Source organism: Leuciscus leuciscus (assembly GCF_965113295.1).
Source record: "Leuciscus leuciscus genome assembly, chromosome: 21".
In the NCBI taxonomy this organism is placed as follows: domain Eukaryota; kingdom Metazoa; phylum Chordata; class Actinopteri; order Cypriniformes; family Leuciscidae; genus Leuciscus; species Leuciscus leuciscus.
In genome coordinates, this window is record NC_138745.1 from 6,304,791 (window position 1) to 6,328,536 (window position 23,746).

General features: G+C 39.9%; 1 protein-coding gene across 1 annotated transcript in view; it reads right to left on the reverse strand.

Moving 5' to 3' along the window:
• Positions 1–301: 301 nt before the first annotated feature.
• The window catches only part of LOC309485077 (transient receptor potential cation channel subfamily M member 4-like), a 28,002-nt gene continuing 4,557 nt past the window's right edge, over positions 302–23,746 (reverse strand). The window contains exons 6-28 of the mRNA XM_082151670.1: positions 23,215–23,383; positions 22,020–22,084; positions 21,703–21,936; positions 21,493–21,595; positions 21,223–21,344; positions 13,365–13,601; positions 12,400–12,501; positions 12,146–12,274; positions 11,074–11,203; positions 10,837–10,982; positions 10,638–10,750; positions 9,218–9,322; positions 9,077–9,123; positions 8,689–8,924; positions 7,544–7,659; positions 6,407–6,539; positions 6,050–6,224; positions 5,784–5,949; positions 5,505–5,686; positions 5,043–5,175; positions 4,063–4,135; positions 3,882–3,975; positions 302–2,825 (exon numbers count right to left, since the gene is read on the reverse strand). Of these exons, the coding sequence (XP_082007796.1) occupies positions 2,797–2,825; positions 3,882–3,975; positions 4,063–4,135; positions 5,043–5,175; positions 5,505–5,686; positions 5,784–5,949; positions 6,050–6,224; positions 6,407–6,539; positions 7,544–7,659; positions 8,689–8,924; positions 9,077–9,123; positions 9,218–9,322; positions 10,638–10,750; positions 10,837–10,982; positions 11,074–11,203; positions 12,146–12,274; positions 12,400–12,501; positions 13,365–13,601; positions 21,223–21,344; positions 21,493–21,595; positions 21,703–21,936; positions 22,020–22,084; positions 23,215–23,383 (3,039 nt within the window). The 3' untranslated portion in view covers positions 302–2,796. The remainder of the gene's footprint in view (positions 2,826–3,881; positions 3,976–4,062; positions 4,136–5,042; positions 5,176–5,504; positions 5,687–5,783; positions 5,950–6,049; positions 6,225–6,406; positions 6,540–7,543; positions 7,660–8,688; positions 8,925–9,076; positions 9,124–9,217; positions 9,323–10,637; positions 10,751–10,836; positions 10,983–11,073; positions 11,204–12,145; positions 12,275–12,399; positions 12,502–13,364; positions 13,602–21,222; positions 21,345–21,492; positions 21,596–21,702; positions 21,937–22,019; positions 22,085–23,214; positions 23,384–23,746) is intronic.

Genomic DNA, 23,746 nt, shown 5'->3' on the forward strand with positions numbered 1-23,746 from the left:
AATATTTTGTTTTCCACCCTTCTGAAACATCAGAATTTGACATCTGTCCATCAATCACAACATTATTTCTATTTGTGAAACTTAATAGAAATTTCTGAGTGAAAATGGTTTCAAAGTAAATCTAAATTATTATTATTATTTGCCTGCTCTTGTATCAGTTTTATAATGTAAATATTTTTAATTAGCCAAAACATTTGCATAAAAAATATGTAATAATTAATTGTAATAATCTCTTATTGTCCTGAACCCTCCATAAAACATACAAAACAAGCCCTACAAATGAATAAAAGAAAAACTCATATTATATACAGACACTTTAATAGTCTTTGGATGATTTGTAGATCACATTTAATAGAATACATTTTCAAGAAAACTTAGTGTGGTGTACAAGTCCAGAGAGAACATTGGGATTCTTTTAGCTTGTGTTAATTTGTTTTGGAGGGGTGAGGATTAGGGTAGAGAGAACATAGTGAAGGATCTTTGTTGCTCCTGAAATCTGAGAGGCAAACGTGGACACACAATCTATTTATCTCATCTGCTGAGGTTGACATTACAATCCCTTAAATAGTTACACTCACAATCCTTTAAATAGTTATTAGATACACGTATATTAAAATGTAGTCCAATACAAAAACAACAGGCAAATACAATATCATAAAAATCAAAAACAATGAAGAACTCCTAACTCTTTCCCCGCCATTGACTGAATTTTCCAGCCCTCTGTGTTTTCACTGTTATACAGTAGGGGCGCTATTATGCATCTTCTGAAAGAGTACTGAATCCCCTTATTAAAACACAGGAAAAGAAGAAGCAGAAACAAGCAATAGCATATGTAAGCAGATGCATATGAAAATGAAATCCGATCATCAACATTAAACAGCATATAAATCACAACTGTCTAACGTTCCCGAATGAAATGTGGACCCAGGACGAGATTTAGGACTGTGAATCTTTGGGGGTGTTGATGGACTTGATCTACTCCATCTGTGTTTTGATCATCGTTCTGGATCGTTTGCTCAAAATGTTGCTTTTTTTATTTATTAAACTTACCCACATTCAAATGTTGATTAAAAAAAGAATGCAAGAGGTTCGGTTCTTTCCTTTGAAATATTGCATGTTCATATATTTATACAACAAAATATTCTGGGGGCTATGAAACTTCTGGCACTGGCTGGCAACTTTTTCAAAAACTCTGGCGGGGAAAGAGTTAATAAAATGCCATCACAAAATGAAACTATATAAATATGCACAAAAACAAAACAAAGAACATGCAAAATCCAAGAACATTGTTACAGCATGCTACATAATATTTGATCTTACGAAAAAGTACAAAATATTTTGCTATATTAAAATTGTAAACATTCACTGCGTCAATCTGTTTCATGTTTGACTGTAAAAAACACTCAATTATATGTGTTTAATTTGTTTGTTTTGTCAACTAATACAGTGAGATATAAAAATATCGCTGAGTCGCTGATTTTTTTAAAAGGAATAATAAAAAAATTGGTGCATTTTACAAAGTGATGAATTTGAAATGTGTTTCCAGATCCTCCAATGATAAGTTTAAAAAAAAGTTCAACCTTAGGGGACAAATTAGTTCATAGCCATTTCCCACCGACTCGAAGAAGCTCCTGGTTATGGGTTCAACCTAAGGGATGCTTTAAATGTCATCACTGTAATCATTGTGATAATGTTGTACAAGATAAAACGCTTCTACACAAACAAGATCTATTCTATTAAACATTTTATTAATGGTCAAACTACTCATGTAATTTATAGACTGGAATGTCCTCAATGTAAAGTATTTTATATTGGAAGAACAAAAAGACGGTTATTAGATCGATTGGCTGAACATAAATATGCCATCAGGAAGGGCAATGAAGAATATCCTATGGCAAGACATTTATATTAAATGCATAACAGTAATAACCCTTCTATCCTGAGAATGTTGATCATGTGAACAGTACTATTAGGAAAGGGAATAGAAACTTAAACTGAATCAGAGGGAGACATTTGGGATTTATAAATTAAAGGCCAATATATATCCAGGATTTGTAGCCATCTGATAATAAAGGCTTTTTAATTTTAAAGAGTGCCATGATCCTCCTAAAGTTTTCTTTGATGGACTACTAAAAAATCTAGACCATAGAACACCTTGACTGGACACTTCTCCTTTAGATGCGCTCTCTTCTATTGGACTTAATATAAAAAATATCCTTTTGAACATTAGGCTTATTTGATGTACTGTAACATTATTTGCCAAGATTACATAATCAATAAATGTAAAGTGTTTTTTGTTTTTGTTGTTTGCAACCAATAAGGCATAAAATGTTGTATGCATAAGTTCTAATATGCTTTGTTTGTTCCCACTGAAGCTTTTAAGTCATGTCGCTTTCTTCTAAATAATGTTATAGCTCTGAAAATCAGATTCTACAAATACATTCACCTTGACCTTTAAAAAAATAACTACATTTACAGACAATAAAACTATTATTTGATTAATCTATGAATGTAACATGATGACGTAACTGACCTTTCAGTGTACAGTAAGTTCAAGGACATTCTGTGCCCTGTTCTCTTACTCCAGTCATTCCCACAATCAATGGAAAACGAGGACAAGTCATTTGGGAGTACTAAAGTTGAAAGAGCAGGATGAACCATGGAAAGGCCAGGATGACCAATTTAAAAATGGAAACCAAAACAATGAGGGTAGTTTTTTGACAAGTCATCACCCCTCCTTTGACTGGCTTCTTGCTGTATGTGTCCGTGAGAGTGAGAGACAGAAGAGAAGGCTCTTCATTTCTCAAGGGAGGCTGAAACAACCGCTGATGACGAAAAGATCAATGTGACAACATCAGTACATGTTGGAAATTAAAATGTCTTCTAATTGTCAGCCAATTGCAAATAGGCCTACATCCACTAAAGCTGAGGTTCTCAGCTGGTTTGATTGGACAATTTTTTTTGCCATCAATAACATCCTTCATTTTAAAAGCTGATAAATATATGTATAATGCTATCCTAACTATGCATGAGTACTTACAATTAATTGTATTTTACACATTGCATTATTTCCAGAAAGAAGTTTATAGCATTTTACAAGTAATGCTCAAAAATAAAAGCTTTATTATTAGAAATGTTAAAGGCTTGAGAGTTTAAAATGTTTGAAAGTGAGGACACTTAAGACATAAATATTAGTATTATAACTTTGTGTAAAATAGAAATTAATGTTTTTATATTACAGTACAATTGTAGGCCTAATTTACAACAGCAATATATTTAATTCATTTTTACAATTAGAGTGGAAACTAATAATAACATTTCAAATCGCAATATATGACAAAATATTATATAGTATTATAAAATATATTAGTATTATAACTGTAAAATAACAATTTATATAATTTGTTTTTATTTAGGCCTACAGTAATATATCTTTAATTTTTTATTATTAGAATTAAAACTAATAACAATAATAGTTTATTTATAACATTTATTTAAAATATTTTAAGAATTTAAAACAATCCAAATAAAACACTTAGGGTAATAAAAAAAGATTCAATATTTTATCATTGTAATTTCATATCATGTGACCATTAACCGATATCAGAGAACCGTAAACATGAGTATGTGTTGTTAAATTATTTAAATATTACCTTCAAATCTCTCTTGGGGTGCTTAAAGTAAATTATTTTAAGAGTAAGTTGTTGGACTAACAAAAAACATTTCGAAGCACCTTATTTAAATGATAATTTATTATAATTATAAATATATATATATATATATATATATTTTTTTTTTTTTTACATGCTATTATTTTTAAATTGTGACCCACCAGTTGAGAAACACTTAAAATGTATGTCCTGCGACACAAGCAGTTGTACCTTTGCGTGTCGGGTGTGCTTTAGTGCCCTTCGCCGTACTGCTTTGAGACATAGCTTCCATAATCCACTGAAGAGAAGATGTACAGAACTCCATCTGCATATAGATGAGTATTCCTCTTTGAGCAACAGCTTCTACAGTCTATATACAGTGCAATACAAATATCACATCATTTGTCTTTACCTCTGATTCTAATGTTCGCAGTCTGCGGTCAACATCTCTGATCTCGCCAACCTGTTTGAGGACACCATCCACCCTGAAACATGCACAAAACATCAACATTCCACATTAATCTGAGGTAAAAAGGTTTACAATCACATCTGTCCCAATGGAAAAGAAGCAGCGACATGTTTTCTTCCATATTTCGACATACACCTGAGCAGAGGTGTAAAGTCCAGGGGTCAGAAAGTAAAAGTCCTGCCATATGTTTATTCCACCCATGAACTCAGCCAGTTGATTTCACTAATTAGTTCTATCTCCTGGCTGAAAAACTGGGCTAATTAGCAAATCCAGGTGATTGTAACAAAATACTGAGGAGGACTTTTACTTTCTGAACCTGGACTTTACACCTCTGTTCCTGAGTGAAACGGATTATCAAAAAAGAAAAAAAATGTAGGGCCGGGAGTTGGCTCTATTCATCCGCTGTTGATTGGATGTTGAGATGTGGGCGTGGCACTCAAAAGTGTATCAGCTGTGTATGAGCTTGACAATTTCACCGGAAGGTCCAGTTATGACATTCTGATGAAACATTATGAGGTCAAAACCTTTATAAAAAAAAAAAAAAAGAAACATCCATGGATGAATTGTCCACAATTAAGATGCTGTCATTTGCATTGCCTGACGAAATTTTGTGGGTGAAATCCAGTCATTTTAATAGGAATATGTGTGATCTGAAAATTCATGTGAGGGCAAAAAAACTTCCAACACATTGAATTGCGGGGTTGACCAACAGAAAGCTGCTCGATTTGAAAGTGACTTCTGTGTGAACAGAACTTCATAGATCGCTTCACTACTGACAATGAACAATGATTTTTGATCTGCAAAATTTCACCTATGTGACAGCATCTTAAGATCTATATCCACATTGTTAAATACTAGTGAGAAAGTTGTAAGAGTATGTCTATATTACAGTAAAATGTGATTTTTCATTCAGATTGACTCACTTAGCGCTCATGCGTTTCAGCCTCTCAGAGTCGGTCCCTTTTTGTTTTCTGCTCTCGAAAGCCAGGAAGTTCTCCTTCTGCAAGGCCTCCCATTTCACCAGCTTGTTAGCCTCTCTACCCCTCAATTCAAGTGCTATTAAAAAGAGACAAATTCATAAAATGTTTACGTTACGTCATATTTTTTTAAATCTGCTTTTTGAACTAGAATCATTGGGTGTGTTCACACTAGGCATGTTTAGTTTGATTAAAAAGCACTTCCTGGCATTGTTTGGTTGCAAAATATACATCACAAAAAATATTTAAAAAAAATTATCCAGTCTTAAAAATGACAGTGTGAGCAAACCAGGACTAAATGTATCAATTTATTTTTTGGTTCGGACCAAAAAAAACAAGAGAACTGAACTAGAAGTGTGAACACACCCTTACATACCAAATTTACCCAAAATGTTTACTATAATTTACCAAAATGTTGGATTTTGGTGGATGGCACTTTGCGGAGGTTTCTTTTGATAAAGAGGTTGATGTGGGATAGGATGATGAAGGGTGGAGCGAGATTTGGACGAGAATGATACTCCACTATTAGATTATAGCGTTGAAACTTCCAGTATGTGTCACTGCGCTCCTGAACCTTAGAGAATGTATAGCTGCACAAACAGACACAAGGACAAGAGAAATACATGGATGGATGGGTCATTTGATGGCTACATACACCAGATGGATGAATGAACAGAAAAAGAATACCTGAATGTGGCAATGAGCAGGTTGACAAGTAGGATGTTGGTGACCAGTAGGAAGATGACCAGCAAAATGACCACAAGCCAGTTGTGGCTGGTGTCTCTACATGGCTCTTTCCCTTCATCAATCAATGTGATATTATCTGTGCAGTCCCTATCCCAATACTTGCCAGCTTAACACACACAAATATACAATATAGTCAGTGGATGCTAAGAAAAACTTGCAAAATATTTTTAATTGTAAAGTGAAGTGTAAATCAGAAGTGAGCATACTGTCTATTTCTTCCACAGGAATCTGTCCAAATATGTGCAAATATGGTCTGTACAACACTCTCCGAAACGCTCTAGTAGGGCTTGGATCGTATGTGTATAGTAGAGCTTGATTGGCCACTCCATACGCACTCAGCCACACCGCCAGAAAGAATAAGAAGAAGAACGCATCCTTTATCTGTGAAAGAGAAAAATAGAAAGAGGAGTGATATATAAGTGGATATAATGGTGTCCGGCATTTTTCAAGTATTTTCAAATGTTTTTATTTTATTTATTTATTTTAATTTACTTTTTACATCTGGAATATACGCTGAATTTTACGCTAAACTTAGAACTATAAAATGTTTCTGTTTGTCTCACCATTTTGACAAGTATGATGATTTTGGGACCCAGCTGTCTGTGAACAGCGAAAATGTGAATGAGTCGGAGCGTGAAGACCATGTAGTCAATACACAGTATACCACGTCCCATGCTGTATGACGAACTGAACATCCTGAGACAGACACAAAGGCACACATATACAGATGATTACACAAAAATGTAGTAGAATGCACACAGGTATGATAAATATTTAGTAAACGATAACTGCTAAATTGTGACACCATAGCCTGATACTAGAGCCTGCAATACTTGAAAAGACTTAATGTATAATGTTTTTAAAATATAAAGGGGAAAAGTGTAAGTGTGTGTGTGTGTGTGTGTGTGTGTGTGTGTGTGTGTGTGTGTGTGTGTGTGTGTATGTATATATATATATATATATATATATATATATATATATATATATATATATATATATATATATATATATATATATATATATATATATATATATATTAAACTTAAAAAAATTACTTTTCTATTTCAATATATTTTAACATGCAATTTATTTCTGTGATCAAAGCTGAATTTTCAGCATCATTACTCCAAGTCTTCAGTGTCACATGATCCTTAAGAAATCCTTCTAATATGTGACCCTGGACCACAAAACCAGTCACAAGGGTAAATTTTTTTAAATTGAGATTTATACATCATCTGAAAGCTGATTAGATAAACTTTCCATTGGTGCATGGTGTGTTAGGATAAGACAATATTTGGCCGAGATACAACTATTTGAAAATCTGGAATCTGAGGGGGAAATATTGCGAAAATCGCCTTTAAAGTTGTCCATTTATGTTCACGATTTAGCTGCATCCACTCACAAAAATATGTATATTTACAGTAGGAAATTTACAAAATATTTTCATGGAACATGATCTTTATTTAATATCCTAATGATTTTTGGCATAAAAAAATACAAATCAATATTTTTGACCCATACAATGTATTGTTGACTATTGCCACAAATATACCTGTGCTACTTGTGACTAGTTTTGTGGTACAGGGTCACATATGCTGATTTGCTGCTCAAGAAACATTTCTTATTTTTAGCAATGTTAAAAACTTTTTTGCTGCTTAATATTTTTTATGAAAACTTGCAGGACTGTCAAGGGCCATTACCTGCAGCACAAACCAGCAATGAAGAGGGAGATGGCAAGAACATCACACTTATTCCACACATCCTGAGCATACAGCATCAAACTCTGAGTAAATGTCTTACTGCCCACAATGAACGCCTGGGAATGAAAGACAGCAGAAAGTAGAATAAATGGATGGATTAATCATTATACTCAACTGAAAATCTCTTTCTCATTTCTTTGTATCACTTGCAGTGTTGGGGAAAGTTACTTTTAAAAGTAATGTTATATTATATAATATTGTATTATATTATATTATATTATATTATATTATATTATATTATATTATATTATATTATATTATGCAATATTGCGTTACTCCCTAAAAAAGTTACAAATTGCGTTACTTAGTTAGGCTACTTATAAAAAGTAATTCTTTTATTAAATTTATTTATTAAAAGCAATTACTTTTGCGTTACTTTTTCTCACCTGGGCTGAGCTCGCTTGTTTGTTTTTAAATAACAACAAAAAAGGTTCTATTTTTAGCAAAAGTAAAGGCCCTTTCACACCAGAAGTCAAATGAACAGCCTCAGGCTGAAGGAAATGCAAATTCAAGCCTGTTACAGTAGAGGCTCTCAAACCCATTCTGGATCGCAGAAGAAAAGGATTGCAAAAAAACAAAGAAACACAAATGTGATGTTTAACTAAAGTCATTTTTTCTGATTTGTATGGTGGAATTGGATCATCAAAGGTCAGTAACGACGACATTGGTTAATAAAGTGATATTAAATACATAAAGTATATTTGTGTTATTTAACATTTAATTATTGCAGGTTTGCGTAGTTTTCTGAGTTTGCATTTCCTTGTTTTATTCAATTAGAACAATACTGTATGTGAGTATATCTGTAGTCTAGAACTACAACAACATGTACTATGAAACTCAAAAACTACAGCATCATGTATACACTTCGCACAAAAAGCCTCTGCATTTACCCAACATTGAGGCAAGAGAGCGGTCACTCAATAAATGGGAAAACAAAAGTAACTTGAATTATTTATTTGAAAAAATAACATTATTTACTGGTTACTTGAAAGAAGTAATCTGATTACGTAACTGGCATTAGTTCCCCAACACTGATCACTTGTAAGCCGATTTTTTACAAGTGAAGCACCCGTGTCGGCACCTACCTCTCGAATCTCCTCACACACGATAGTGAAAACCCAGAAATACAGCACACACTCCGAAGGGGCAGGACCATGAGGGGGAGGTGGTTTGAAATCGACCAATAGCACGTAGGCGTACAGAAACAGGAACAGGAAGTACATCAGAACGTTGCCGATAAATGAAGTGACAGGAGCGTACCAGTACTGCCTCCAGCGGGAAACCAGAAAGGGCATCTTAGGTTTGCCGTGTGCAAGAGTACCTGTTACAGGAAGGAAGAAACAGGGAAAAGTAATAAGGGCAACAAATTTCGGTCAACCCGATCAAATTAAAAGACCAAAAAAAGACAATTAATGAACAAATCTCTGTGAAAATTGTTTATTAGCCCATGGGTTTCAAACTGAACAGTCAAACCTTTTGTTGGTCGTCTGATATTATTTGATTCCTCTTGCTCGGCTTCACTAGTAAATATCATAAGAAGATCACAGATAAAGGTATGTTTGTCTACAGAGATCTTATATTTATCCATGATGTATTAAATAAAAGCTAATTTACTGGTGTTTGATGTCATTGAAGGAGAAGACAGTTTCTGTGTAGTGACAGTCTGTTGCTGAGGGTGGAGGTACCATCACCGATTTGTCTTCCACGTGATCCTTTTTCCTGTGAGAAATCAAAATTTCGGTCATTCCTAATAAGCAATACATTTCAAATGTTAAACTCACAGCTTGTAAAAATGGATTAGTTAATTATTCACTATTAGTTACTGATTTCCGCATCACTGTGTGATGTAATGCTAATTCATTAAGACATTTTCCAAGCGTTTCTTCATTTGTTTCTTTTCTGAAATTAAAACAAATTGTTTTCTTGGGAGTGTTGTACAGTACCCGTCATGTTTGGAAACATAAAAAAATATATATATATAATTTGAAAAGTCTCTTCTGCTCACCAAGGCTGCATTTATTTAACCAAAAATACAGTAAAAGCTGTTATATTGTGAAATATTATTACTAATTAAAAGAACTGTTTTCTATTTGAATATATTCTAAAGTGTAATTTATTCCTGTGATGCAAAGCTGAATTGTCAGCATCATTACTCCAGTCTTCAGTGTCACGTGATCTTTCAGAAATCAGAATTATTTGACACACAGTTAAATTAACAGCATTTATTTGCATTTATTTATTAAATTTATTAAAGCATTTATTAAATATACATATTTTGTAACATTATAAATGTCTTCACTGTCACTTTACACCACTGCCTTGGTGAGCATAACAGACAAATGTAAATGTAAATGTAAAATGTAAATGTAGACAAGTAAAAAAGGTTGTTCAGGTCTTTTTTGACACAGATGGGAGCTAAAAAACCTTAAAAATGTAATCTTCAAGTTTGTTCAAAATTCTTTCAGTTTCCTCACAACATAGGATCATATTTATGGAATGTCAAAATGTTGTAAACTCGAGTTCTGTTTGGGTCAAATTTCTGCAAATATTAGCAATGGATTGGAATTCGGTGATGATCTGTGACATTAGTTGGTTTGTCTCTTACTCCATCCTGTCAAATCAAATGACCAACATTGGTATTAACAATGAAAAATACTTCTAATGCATTTATTAATCTTGGTTAATGTTAATTTCAACATTTACTAACACATTAAAATCAAAAGTTTTATCAGTTAATAATATTTAACAAACCTGTGCATGCTAACATCAACTAAAAATGAGCAGTTGTATTTTTTTATTAATTAAAAAATAATAAATACTGATGATCTGAATTAAAATGATCATTGTTAAAGGTGATCAAAGCGATGTTGGGTGACATCACTTCTTGTTGACATTCGAAATATTGTCAAACAAAACGGAGGCTAGCTCGACCTTCCCTCCTCCTCATCCCGTCCCCTTCCCCCCATCCCTAACTTCAGTGTGTTCAGGGGACAGGCAGCTAGCGGCAGCTAAGTTACATGGTTGACGTACTGACCTGAATTTGATGAGGTTGGTGTAGCAGAGAGGAGGAATGACCATAGTCAGTGCAAGTTTCCAGAGCTCAGTTCCTCTTTCCATCTCACCCCACCAGATCTGAGACAGCATCGACTAAAAAAAAGAGACTCTTTAAGAAAAAAACACTTACCAAAACCAAACAAACAATGTTATTAATGACTGTTTGCATGTCAAAAGACCTGTACTCCATCGTGGCTGAAGAAAACACGGGCGTCAGCAGCCATGGCCATCTTTAGACAGGTGGCGTCACCCCACATTTTAGACTTGCGAATCAGTAGCTTATAGGAATCACTTGCTTTGGTTTGGTAGCACATGCTAAACACATCTGTCGAAAAAATGCCAGGGAAGAAAACAGAGGGTTTTATCACTAGAACGTTTATAGGATGCCAAAAACTGAATATTTTCACCCATCATACCGTGAGCCATATTCTCAAACTTCTGGGCCAAATCCTTGATGGAAAGCTTGGCCTCTGTCTCAATCCCCTGTTTAGACAGCTCCCTCAACAGTTTACATCCTCCCAGAGCCGTCAGTACCGACTCGCCGCACTGAGAGAGAACAGCAGTGCAGATCAGAGTGCAGATCCTTTTATACATTTCACTTTTTATTAATGGCTGACAAATAAGGATTCCTTACTATTGAGTTAAACTAAAATTGGTCATTTTAAATGCTAAAAGTAAATTTAGGCATTATACATATACAAATACATAAATACAAATTAATTTGTATTGAGCTTTTCTCAATACACATTGTTTCAAAGCATTACAGAAAATGATGTTAATGTTTCCAATATTTTAATATCTTCATGCCACATAGTTGCATTTAGAAGATTAGAGCTTGGTGATAATATAGTTAATCTAGCAATAATACAGCGATAACAATTTTGCAGCAATCAAGCAGTTGCTTTTTGCTATATAGTGTATATTGCTGTATGTATACGGATAATGTTGGACATACTTTTATATCCAACTTTATATAAAGAGCTGTGTGATAATTACATTTTAAGATTAAATAAAAGTCAAGCAGTTGAGATTTGCTATATAGTGTAAATAGTTTTATGTGAGTGTACCGTATTAATGCAGGTAAAGTAAAAAAAAAAAAAAGTCAAGCAGTTGAGGTTTATTAAAAAATATATCGCTTTACGCGAGTATAGTGTATGTTGTATGTATAAAATACATATCAAACTTTATATGGAAAACTGTGCGAAAATACAATTTGGATTTTGCGACAATATATATATATATATATTTTTTTTTATTTTATTTTTTTTTTATTTTATTTTTTTTTTTATCACACACCCGAGATGTGTGATATTCAGTTGCTAAAGATCTTACTTTGACAGTTAATAAATTTGGTTGAATATTAACTTTAAGTGAGTTTTCAAAGACAGCGCATGTAATCTAAATATAAAACAATTAAATGTCCAATATGACTAATAATGACAGAACATAAAATCGATAAAAATTGATAATTCATCAGAAGCATGTTACCATTTCCCAGCAGAAGATGGCCATCTCACTGCGGTTCTGCAGCACTGCCCAGATGAAGAGACATAACCACGCGTGCTGACACGGCTTCTTCCGATAGAGACAGTCCCCCTGCAGGACCTGGCATGCTTTCTGAAGGGAGGTTTTTAAAGACATTTTATTATTGGGGACTGAGCAGACACGAAAGAATGGGGAAAAAATGAATATTCAGACTAGACAGGTCTAAATTCTAAGGTACTAGGTACTAAGTCTGGTACCTTAAAAGCTTTTCTTTTGGTAGAACAAGAGTCCACCATTAGTACAGACTTGTAGAAGGGCTGGCATACATCTCCTAACAGATACTCCAGCAGTTGGGACACCTGGGATGAGAAATCGGGTGAAATTTACAACAGCGCATATTCAAAGTTTTCAGTCACATGACTACCGGCCAAAACATCTAAAGAACTGCAGCACAGGCCTGTCAATTTTGCTACAGTTTCGATCCACAAACATTTACCTCTCAAAAGAAGAAAAACAAAGATATGTGAACAAACTGCAAGTTTTGGGCACTTATGATCCATATACAGCCCTCATCACAGTATTTCATTAAAAAACATTGAGACATTCTACAATGCTTAACGTAAAAATCGCTTAATATACTTAGTATATACTTATTTTAAAAGATCAGATTCGGTATACATCTTATTGATGATGTATTATTTTTTACAAGCAAGCAGATAAGCCCAAAATATAAACAAAACACAATACATTTCATGTTATGAGTTAACTTTATAATAGTTTTCAAAGGGAAAACCCTTAACATGAAACTTTACATGTTTCGTTCATATTATGGGTTCATCTGCTTGCCTGTAAAGAGTATTTTTATCAATAAGGAGGTGTATACTGAATTTGGTCCTCCAGTATCACTGCCTTAATGCATTAAGCCACATACGCATTGTCCTTATAATTGTTTTCAATGGGAAAATGTTTAGCATGCAAGTTTGCGTGTTGCATTAATATTCTGGGCTCATCTGCTTGCCTGTATATAGTATGTATTATCAATAAGGTATATACTGGATTTGGTCTTTTAATATCACTGTTTTAGCATACAAGTACAAAACTGGTAAGAATAACTTGCGAGTAGCAAGGGAAATCCTAGCTATGCCCTCCAGTGTGTGTTACTGTAGAGGGGTAATACACTAATTAATCTGCCGATATTTGTCCAATCATTTTCCGATCTCACCTCATAAATGCTAATGCTGTATTTCTTATTATTGCTGGACTCGTTCCTGCGCTCCTTCAGGATATTCTGCAGCAGTTTGCCGACCTGGCTGTTGTCAGGGATGGAGTTGTAAAGATCTTCCAGTTTTTCGTAAGTCAGGTAGTTCAAAATGTTCAGGCCATGATCAATGAAGAGACGCACAAACTGGGGTTTATCATTCATCAGCGCGTCAGTCATGGAATCTTTCAGATCATCGTACTGCATGTGCCAGGAAAGAAATACGAGGTTATCACCACATACCAGAAAAACTGCTCACCAAGACTGCATTTATATGATCAAAAATACAGTAAAAACAGTCTTATTGTAAAATATTATTACTATTTAAAGGGGTCCTATTATGCTTTTTCACTTTTTCAACTGTAGTTAGTGTGTAATGTTGCTGTTTGAGCATAAAAAAGGATCTGCAAGGTTACAAAAGCTAAAAGTCCACTCCAAAGGGAGATATTTTATTTAACAGAATCCACTTTCCAAGAACTACAACGAACGACTCATTTGGACTAGAGCGCGTTTTTTCCAGGCTTTGTGAAGTCATAATGTTCCTCATTTAAATAATCCCCGCCTTCTGAATACGCACAAAAGCGGACAAGGCCTAGTTGAGCTGTATTAGAGAAGACAGTGTGGTCGCTGTCAAAGAGTTTTTTCCACTCCGTTTACAAAACGCTCTCGGTTACTAACGTAACCTCGGTTCTCTCTAGATGAGGGAACGAGTGTTGCGTAAGCTAGCTTACGCTACGGGAAAAACCATTTTCTCGAGAATACTGAAGCCAAAAAATTATCCTTAATTTTTGCATTAGTTTAAAACGCATTGCTGCATAAGCAGACCTAGGCAGAGTGGCTCGCGCGCCTATTGGTTGTTCAGCAGCAACTGCTGCAACCTATCCAGGACCTGCTCGTGACGAAGCACCAATGAGGGCGCGGGCGCCCGTGCGCGTCACGTCCCGCCAGAATGGGCGTGGCTACAGGCTATAAAAGCAGGCCCGTGAGGTTGTTCTCTGGTTTTTCAATCTGAAGCGAACCAGAAGTAGCACAAGCACGGCAGGGTTACGCAACACTCGTTCCCTTATCTAGAGAGAACCGAGGATACGTTAGTAACCGAGAGCGTTCTCTTACGAGAGTACTCTCGTGTTGCGTAACTAGCTTACGCTATGGGAACCCAATGTAAAACGCCGTGCGTGCTAGAGAAGGTCCACATGCACGTTCCCAAGGGCATGTGCCCGGCGACAAACGTAAGTGGTAATATCTGGGCCGATGAGGGTTGGGCCCAGGGAGAGATAACCATTGCAGAGAGTGGGAATGGGTGCTTAATACAATAGAACAGCCAGGTACATCCGTGGGCTGAACTAAGAATGATAACACTGCCTGTCAGCCACCTGAACCCGAAGGACTGGTGAAAAACGATCACAGACAGGAAGACCTGGTCTGTCGATCTGGAGCCTGTGTATAACACAAACCACACACAGTCTGTGTCGATCTGCAGCGAGAGCGAACAGAGCTAGTATGTTAGACTGACAACAGTTTAACCTGTAGGGCAGGCACCTCCAGGTTATAAAACCTGATAAATGTAGATGGAGAGGCTCAGCCCGCCGACGTACAAATATCATGGAGCGAGACTCCGCGAGACCACGCCCACGACGAGGCCATGCCTCTGGTGGAGTGCGCTCTGACGCCCAGAGGGCAATGAAGGTTCTTAGACCTATAAGCCATAGCGATAGCGTCAACTATCCATCTGGACAGGCTCTGTTTCGATGTGGCTAAGCCCTTAGTGCGGCCACCGAACGAAACGAAGAGCTGCTCTGACTGCCTGAAAGCATCAGACCGTTCGACATATATTCTCAGCGCCCTGACGGGGCAGAGAAAATTCACATCGTCCTCACCCTCAGATCTCGGAAGAGCTGACAGTGAAATGATTTGTGATCTGAACGGAGTGGAAAGCACTTTGGGGACATAACCGTGTCTCGGTTTAAGGATAACTTTAGAGTCATTAGGCCCAAACTCCAAGCACGAAGCACTCATAGAGAGCGCGTGAAGGTCACCCACTCGCTTAACTGAAGCGAGAGCCATGAGAAAAGCGGTCTTCAGTGAAAGATACCGCAAATCCACGGACTGAAGGGGTTCAAAGGGTTCGCCCTTCATGGCTTCCAGGACCAAGGAGAGGTCCCAGGCTGGAACCAGAGGGGGCTGAGGAGGATTTAACCTCCTAGCTCCTCTTAGGAACCTAACAATGAGGTCGTCTCTACCTAGTGACCGGCCATGCAAAGGTTTTGTAAACGCCGCAATGGCCGCCACATACACTTTGAGCGTGGAGGGGGACCTGCCCTCGTCCAAAAGCTCTTGCAGAAAGGAGAGAACCTTTGCAACGCTACAGCGCTGTGGGTCTAAGTTTCGGGCCGAGCACCAGCCGGAAAACACTGACCATTTAGAGGCGTAGAGCCTTCTCATAGAGGGTGCTCTAGCCTGAGTAATTGTGTTCAACACTGCCGCTAGGAGGTCAGCGGGTACCCGTTGATGGCCCATGCATGCAGGGCCCATAAGTTGGGGCGCGGGTGCCAGATCGCGCCCCTGGCCTGGGAGAGGAGATCTTTCCTCACCGGAATCGGCCACGGGGTCGTGCTCGTCAGTTGCATCAGCTCTGAGAACCACACTTGATTCCTCCAGAGCGGCGCCACGAGGAGCACAGAGCATTTGCTCTCCCTGATGCGCTTGATTACCTGTGGTAACATCGCGATCGGGGGAAACGCATAGAGCGGACGGCTGGGCCAGTCGTGGGCCAGCGCATCTCTCTGTTTCGTGAAGAATACTGGGCAGTGCGCGTTCTCCGTCGACGCAAAGAGGTCGACATCCGCTCTGCCGAAGATGTCCCATAGTAACTGGGCTATCTGAGGGTGCAGGGACCATTCCCCGGGGGGAACGTTGTCCCTGGACAGCATGTCTGGGCCCACATTTTGGGAGCCCGGGACATGTGATGCTCTCAGTGAGCGCAGGTTGTGATGGGCCCACAAGAGGAGGCGTTCCACCAGCTTGTGAAGGCTCCGTGACCTGAGACCGCCCTGGCGGTTGATGTATGACACCACTGACATGTTGTCCGTGCGGACCAAAACGTTGTGGCCTTTGAGGAGGGGGAGAAAGTATCTCAAGGCATTTTCGACCGCTTTCATCTCCAGACAGTTTATGTGTAGGCGCCTTTCTGAGGCTGCCCACAGACCAAACACTGGTCTGCCCTCGTAGAGGGCGCCCCAACCTGAGTTGGATGCGTCTGTCGAGATTACTTTTCGTCTCGAAGCCATGCCCAGATCCACTCCTGACTGATACCAGTCTGCCGCCTTCCAGGGATTCAGTGCTGTGACACAGTTCTGAGTTACCCTGAGGCGAACGCGGCCAGCGGACCATGCTCGCGCAGCGGGACCCGCGTCTTCAGCCAGTGCTGCAGCGGGCGCATGAAAAGCAAGCCCAGCTGAAGCACTGCCGAGGCCGAAGCCATAAGACCCAGCATCCTCTGAAAACGTTTGAGAGGAAAAATGCTGCCGGCCCTGAAAGCTGCAGCTGAGCGCTGAATCTGCAGCGCGCGCTATGACGTCAGCCGCGCTGTCATTGACACAGAGTCTAAGTCTGTTCCCAGAAAAGAGATTATCTGGCTGGGAGACAGTAAACTCTTGGTCCAGTTGATTTGGAGACCTAAATCCCGTAAATGGTCGAGTAATAGAGCCATGTGCGCTATTAACTCTGACTGGGCTAGAATAAGCCAGTCGTCCAGATAGTTCAGTATTCGCATCCCCCGTTGTCTCAGGGGAGCGAGCGCTGCATCCAATGCACTTCGTGAATGTACGGGGTGCTAAGGACAGACCGAACGGCAGGACGGTGTACTGATAGCTCAGCCCCTCGAAGGCGAATCGCAAGAAAGGCCTGTGATGGGGCGCTATTTGAATCTGAAAATATGCGTCTTTCAGATCCACAGATATAAACCAGTCCCTCGGGCGAATTTGCGCGAGAATCTGACTGGTCGTGAGCATTTTAAACGATCTCTGCATAAGGGCTCTGTTCAGCCGTCTGAGATCTAGGATGGGTCTGAGACCGCCATCCTTCTTTGGAACGAGGAAATATCTGCTGTAAAAACCTTCCTCGCTCAGTGTGTGAGGGACGGCTTCTACGGCTCGTTTCTCTAACAGTTTCGCAATCTCGGCGCGAAGTAGGTGTGCTACTTCGCTGTTCACCGTGGTTTCGACCCTGGCTCGAAAGCAAGGGGGTCTGCGAGCGAACTGTAGTGAATAGCCTCGTTCTACCGTGTTCAGTACCCATTCTGACACGCCCGGCAGCTCCCTCCATGCCTTTATGTGAAAAGCTAGAGGGAGAATAACGCGCGGGCTGTTGTCGCTGTGTGTGTGTGGCACATATCTCACAGCGCCTGAGAGAGAGCGCGCGCTCATGGAGGCGCGCGCGCGCTTCGCACACACATAACACAGCTCGTGTCTGGTAGAGGGTGATTTACACACAGGACACGTTTTGTGTTCATTGACGGGGGCTCTGAATGAGTGCTTATCACAGAGCAGCCCGTGTTTGTGTGTAGGGATGAGCGCTGTACAGCGGGCACCTTTCCCACATTCAAAACACACACGGCGTGAGCCGAGTTTATGGATATGGGCCGTGAATGAGTGTGAGTCACTGAGTCGGCCGTGTTTGTATGTAGGCGCGAACACTGTGGAGTGGGCACATGACCTACATTTATAACACCATCGGCGTGAGCCGAATAAACAGACAGAATGCTCTTTCTGAGATTTATTTGGGCGGCCGTAAAAACGGCCTTTGGGTACAGGCGAGCGTGTTGTGTAACGGGCTCGTTGGCTGTGAAATACACATCTCCAGTCACCTCTGCTGAGGGAACTGTGAGAGCGAGGCGCGCTGATTTTGATGGCGGTCCGGCCGCAGCGGGACTCGACCATCTTCGTCTTCCTAACGCGGTCAGGAAGACTTTGAGGGCTCTGCCTTCAGCACAATCTTGGACCGGGGTCCCCGAGGGGGAGGCGGTCTGTGGCGGCTGGAAGAGCGTGAGCGGTGGGAATCCCTCGGCTGACGGCGCTGTGAGGCTGACGGCGGGGGAGGCTGTGGCGCTGATTTCCGGTTGGGCGGCTGTTTAGAGCGACCCGTAGCGGAACTGGAGCGCTTCGGCAAGAAATGCCGCATAGCCTGGGAGGTTTTCTGAACCTCGGAGTACCGTTCCGAAAACCCCTTGACAGCCGGGCCGAAGAGACCGGATGGCGCCACCGGCGCGTCGAGGAAAGTGGCTCTGTCGGACTCCTTCATGTCGGACAGCGTTAACCACAAGTGTCTCTCGGTGACAGTGAGAGACGCCATATTCCTCCCGATGGCCTGAGCAGCGGACTTAGTGTCTCGTAGCGCTAAGTCGGTCGCGCTCCTGAGGTCATTAAAATTCTCAGGGTTCGGGCCCGCCTCGTCCATTTTACGGAGAAGGTCGGCCTGATACACCTGAAGCATGGCCATCGTGTGAAGTGCGGACGCGGCTTGACCGGACGCGGTGTAGGCGCGACCGATCAAAGCCGAAGTAGTCCTGCAGGCTTTGGAAGGCAGTGAAGGATGAGACTGCCATCCGGCGGAAGGCGGGCAGAGGTGCGTGGCTACCGGTTCCTCGACCGGAGGAATGCAGAGGTAGCCCTTGTCTTTCGCGCCGTCTACTAGAGAGAGCGTCGAAGAGACAGTAGAACGCAGCCTGGCAGAAAATGGCGCCTTCCAGCTCTTAGTGAGCTCCTCGTGGAGCTCCGGAAGAAAGGGGGCAGGCCTCGTGTGAGGCGTCGAGCGGCGGCCTGGCAGAAAGTAATCGTCCAGCCTGCTGGGTGCAGGCTCGTCACGAAGCGACCAATCGAGGCCGAGGTCCTCCGCGGCCTTGGTAAGCAGGCGAAGAAGCTCGGCGTCGAACGTAGACCGCACACCGCTCGATTCCTGAAGAGAAGGGGCGGGGTCCGGAATGGAGCCCGACCAGCCTTCGCAGTCAGAAGCCAGGATAGAGCAGCTGTCCCCTTCTGCGTCATCTCCCCCCGACTCGATATCCACAGCGGGCGGCTAGCCGGCCGTGATAGAGGTGGGGGATGCAGAGAGCGATGCACATGGGGAGAGATCCGGCATGCAAGCGCTCGCGGCAGATGCCTCCGGTGTTCTCTGTGAACGGCGCTTTTTACGGCGCGGCCCAGAAGAGAGAAGCGGAGGGGCGGGATCCACGCTGAAAGATGCTAGGCGAGCCCGCAGGGTCGCCATAGACATCACTTCACATTCCGGGCAGCCGCCCAGGGAAAGCGCGTGGTCCGCGTGTGTCTGTCCCAGGCAGGAAACGCACAGGATGTGGCGGTCCCCGTCACTGAGATCGGCTCGGCAGGAGCCGCACTTTTTGAAAAGAGGCATTTGCATCAACGCCTCGCTCTTTTAGATGCAAGCGTGTGTAACGTAACACGAGGTAATGAAAAGGATATTCGGCGCCGGATAGCGCAGCAGGAACGGCAGAGGAAGCGGCGAGATGGCCGGCTTGAAGCTCGTCCCGCTGAAGGCTCTTCGACGGCGCAGCTTCTCCGGAGAACAGCGAGGTGAGTGTCCACTTCGCTGAAGAGTTGAAAAATCAGAGAACAACCTCACGGGCCTGCTTTTATAGCCTGTAGCCACGCCCATTCTGGCGGGACGTGACGCGCACGGGCGCCCGCGCCCTCATTGGTGCTTCGTCCCGAGCAGGTCCTGGATAGGTTGCAGCAGTTGCTGCTGAGCAACCAATAGGCGCGCGAGCCGCTCTGCCTAGGTCTGCTTATGCAGCAATGCGTTTTAAACTAATGCAAAAATTAAGGATAATTTTTTGGCTTCAGTATTCTCGAGAAAAGGGTTTTTCCCGTAGCGTAAGCTAGCTTACGCAATACGAGAGTACTCTCGTAAGAGAACTCATTATTATATCTAATGTTGACAAACTTAGAGTGTGAAATATTCCTTTTTCGAATTGCCTGGAAAACAACCTCATGCGAGCGTAAAAACTTTTTTTGCGATAAATGGGAGTTTTTGCAAAATTGACGTGTTTCCATTAGTATTTTCAATTCACAATTTCAATTTGCGCAATTTGAAGTGTAATGGAAACGTGGCTAGTGTTTACTGTAGCTTGTGTAAGTTTATTACGCTCCTTAAGAAAATTAGCCATGGTTTTGTTATCGATTACTGTTTGTATTACCATAGTTTTCTGACAAGTATCATGATTAAATTATGTATAACTTTGCATCTAAAATATATATAAAAAGCATTCTTTTACACCCCAAAAACTAAATCAAGACTAAGTATAAGGTCATAAAAGGACATTAAAATAACTGTTTTCTATTTGAACATATTTTAAAATGTAATTTATTCCTGTGATCAAAGCTGAATTTTTAGCATTATTACTCTAGTCTTCAGTGTCACATGATCCTTCACAAATCATTCTAATATGATGATTTGCTGCTCAAGAAAATACTTCATATTATAATGACTGTTGAAAACAGCTGTGCTGAATATGTATTTGTCTTGTTTTAAAATCTTTCTTTAAAAAATAAACTCATTGACCACAAATATTTGAATTTGAACAGTAGTGTATTTAACCATTTTATCCCTCCATTAGATATTTAAAATTTTGCCACTTTATCCAAATTGACTTGAGGTATACATGTAATCAGTTCAAGTATTCTCTGGGAATCAAACCCATGACTCTGGCTTTTCGAGAGCCCTGCTGTACTGTTTAAAGTACAGGAGCACTCGACAACTAGCCCTAGTTTAAAAGCCCATTTACAGTATATTTCCCACAATCCTCTACCTTCCAGTCGATGTTTCCATTGAAGAGTTCACTCTTGGCAATGTCCACTCTGTTCCATGTTACAGCAAGCCTCAACTCATCGGTATAGGGATTAGAATTGCCCATAGCATGTTTTTTACTTGCTAACACACACACACACACACACACACAAAGAGAGAGAGAGTAAAAAGGATACACAGAAAAAGATTTAATGAATAGGTCCACTGTAGACCGAAGGGGTTCCAAGTTGAAGAGATGCAGAAACACTGTAATAAACAGTTTAAAGTTTACCTTTAACAAGGACTTTGAGCATCACAGTGTCAAAATCATCTGCTCCTTCCTGTTCCGCGTTATAAATGCAGATGAGGTCTTTGTTTTGGTAGATGCTTAAAACCTTTCAGGTACCAGCCAAGCAACAACAAGAAGAAAAAACAGCACTAAAAAAACAATTCAGTTTTAGTATTTTGATGTTTGTGATCAAGTAAAGAGTGTAACATTTACCCTGTCAACTTGTTTGTCCATCTCCAGCTCTGAAGGAAAGTATATCTTTAGTTTCTCCGCCAATCGTTCTCTAAGCTCCATGTTGGGAGTCCCTTCCTCCTTCTCTGCTCCTCCAGTTGAGGGCATCGGAGCAGATTGCACGTTCTCCACGATGTCACACACAAGATTGGCAAGCCCCCCCGAACCAGCCAGGACCAACCAGGGCATGGAATTCTTCAGAGAGATATCTAATGCCTGAAATGAAGAAACATTGTAAGAGAGAATTAAGAGATAGGACTGAGGACGTTGTGCATGTAATTAAACTGGAATCTGCTCACCTCCAGCATGGTAGCTTCTCCAGATATCAGCATATTCAGGACAGGAATGTCAATACTTGCACTGCCTGCACATGAGATTGTGTTTTAGCAATTGCATTCAAGTATATAGTCCTCGATGCTTTTATTAAACAGATCTTAACCTTAAAATACAATGCACACATATATACTGTACATACATAGGGCTGGGCGATATGGCCAAAAATATTATCATCAAAAAAAACTTTTTTCCATTAATGGGGTAGGAAATGCTTTCTGTGTTTTATGATTTAATACAAATTTAAATAAACTTTACCAATTTAATCAAGTTTTTAAAATGTAATTGAATGAAAAACAATCCATTTACAACAAAACATTGCATTTGTATTTTTTGTCAAATAAGACGCTGTAAAACAAAACTGTATAAATTTAAAACATAGATGAAAAAAAATTCTTATTCCTTTAAGATATTCTATGAACCCTCTATGATATTCCTTAGAAATATTATTTTTTTTGAGAAGTACTTTTTAGTATACAGTAGTGATATATTTCTGTCATAATTTCTTGAAGTTAAACCGAACTTTTACTTTTGACAGTTTGTCGTGGATATCTTTGAGTTTTAGTTTCAGTTTCAGTGAAATTAGCAACATACACTGACTGGCTGTTGTCACGTTTATTTCCGCTGTGTGATAGACTGTTTGATTTATCCATACCGAGTAAAAAAATGTCCACAACTTATCATCGTTATCGACGTAAATTTTATTGCGATTATCACCCAGCCCTAATACACACATACACACACACATATATACATACATATACATTAATGAATTCATTTTCATTGATTATCATTAATATTTCAGTTCTCTGAATCACTGAACTCTTACTAATGTCATACTTTGTCAAAATAAACCTTCACATGACCTTCTACGAACACTTTCTGAATGGTTCACCTAGTAGCCTTTTAATCTAAAAGTTTGGTATTCTCTTGTAAAACACCCAAAATAGCCATTAGGTGGCCAAAAATCTAAGCCTCCCTTGTTCAAACCAAGTATTTGCTAGTTACCGTGTTGCACTCCTGTTCAATGAAATAACTGCAATGAAACCATATTATGTAAACTCATCTCTACATCAGTAATATTCTATTAAACATAAGTATCTCATGACCATCAAGTTTAATGCCGTAAAGGACGTTAGCACGTAAAATGCCCTTTTGTACCTGTGCGCTGACGTGAAATGTAATCCTCCAGACGGGCTCTGAAGGCGACCTCACCGCCTTTACGCCCTATGGTCCCATCATCCACCAGAAGGAATGCCTTGTAATTATTATCCAGATGGCAAGAGTCCCGTGCTCCGTTTTTTACTAAATACTTTGCAGGGAAACTTCCCTAAGAGAAAGAATGAGACACTGTTGTTCTGAAAGATCATATGCAAATTCAGTGTGGAATGGTAGTTTATCTTCAAATTGGGAAATTGCATACACCAACTGCTCTATGCAGTACATAGCATGTGGACTTATTGGTACCCCTGGAAATTTTTATGAATAAAATATCTCTGAAGAATATCTCATCTTTACACATTTTTAGCACACCAGGGTGACTAGGAGCATTTAATTGTCAAGCCATAAAGAGTATAAATATGAGGTAACACAAAGGCCAAATTCCATAGATCATACATCACAATGATTAAAAAAAATTAAATAGAAGAATAACTAGTTCAGTTATGAAATTCTTGAGGGCACAGGCTTTTAG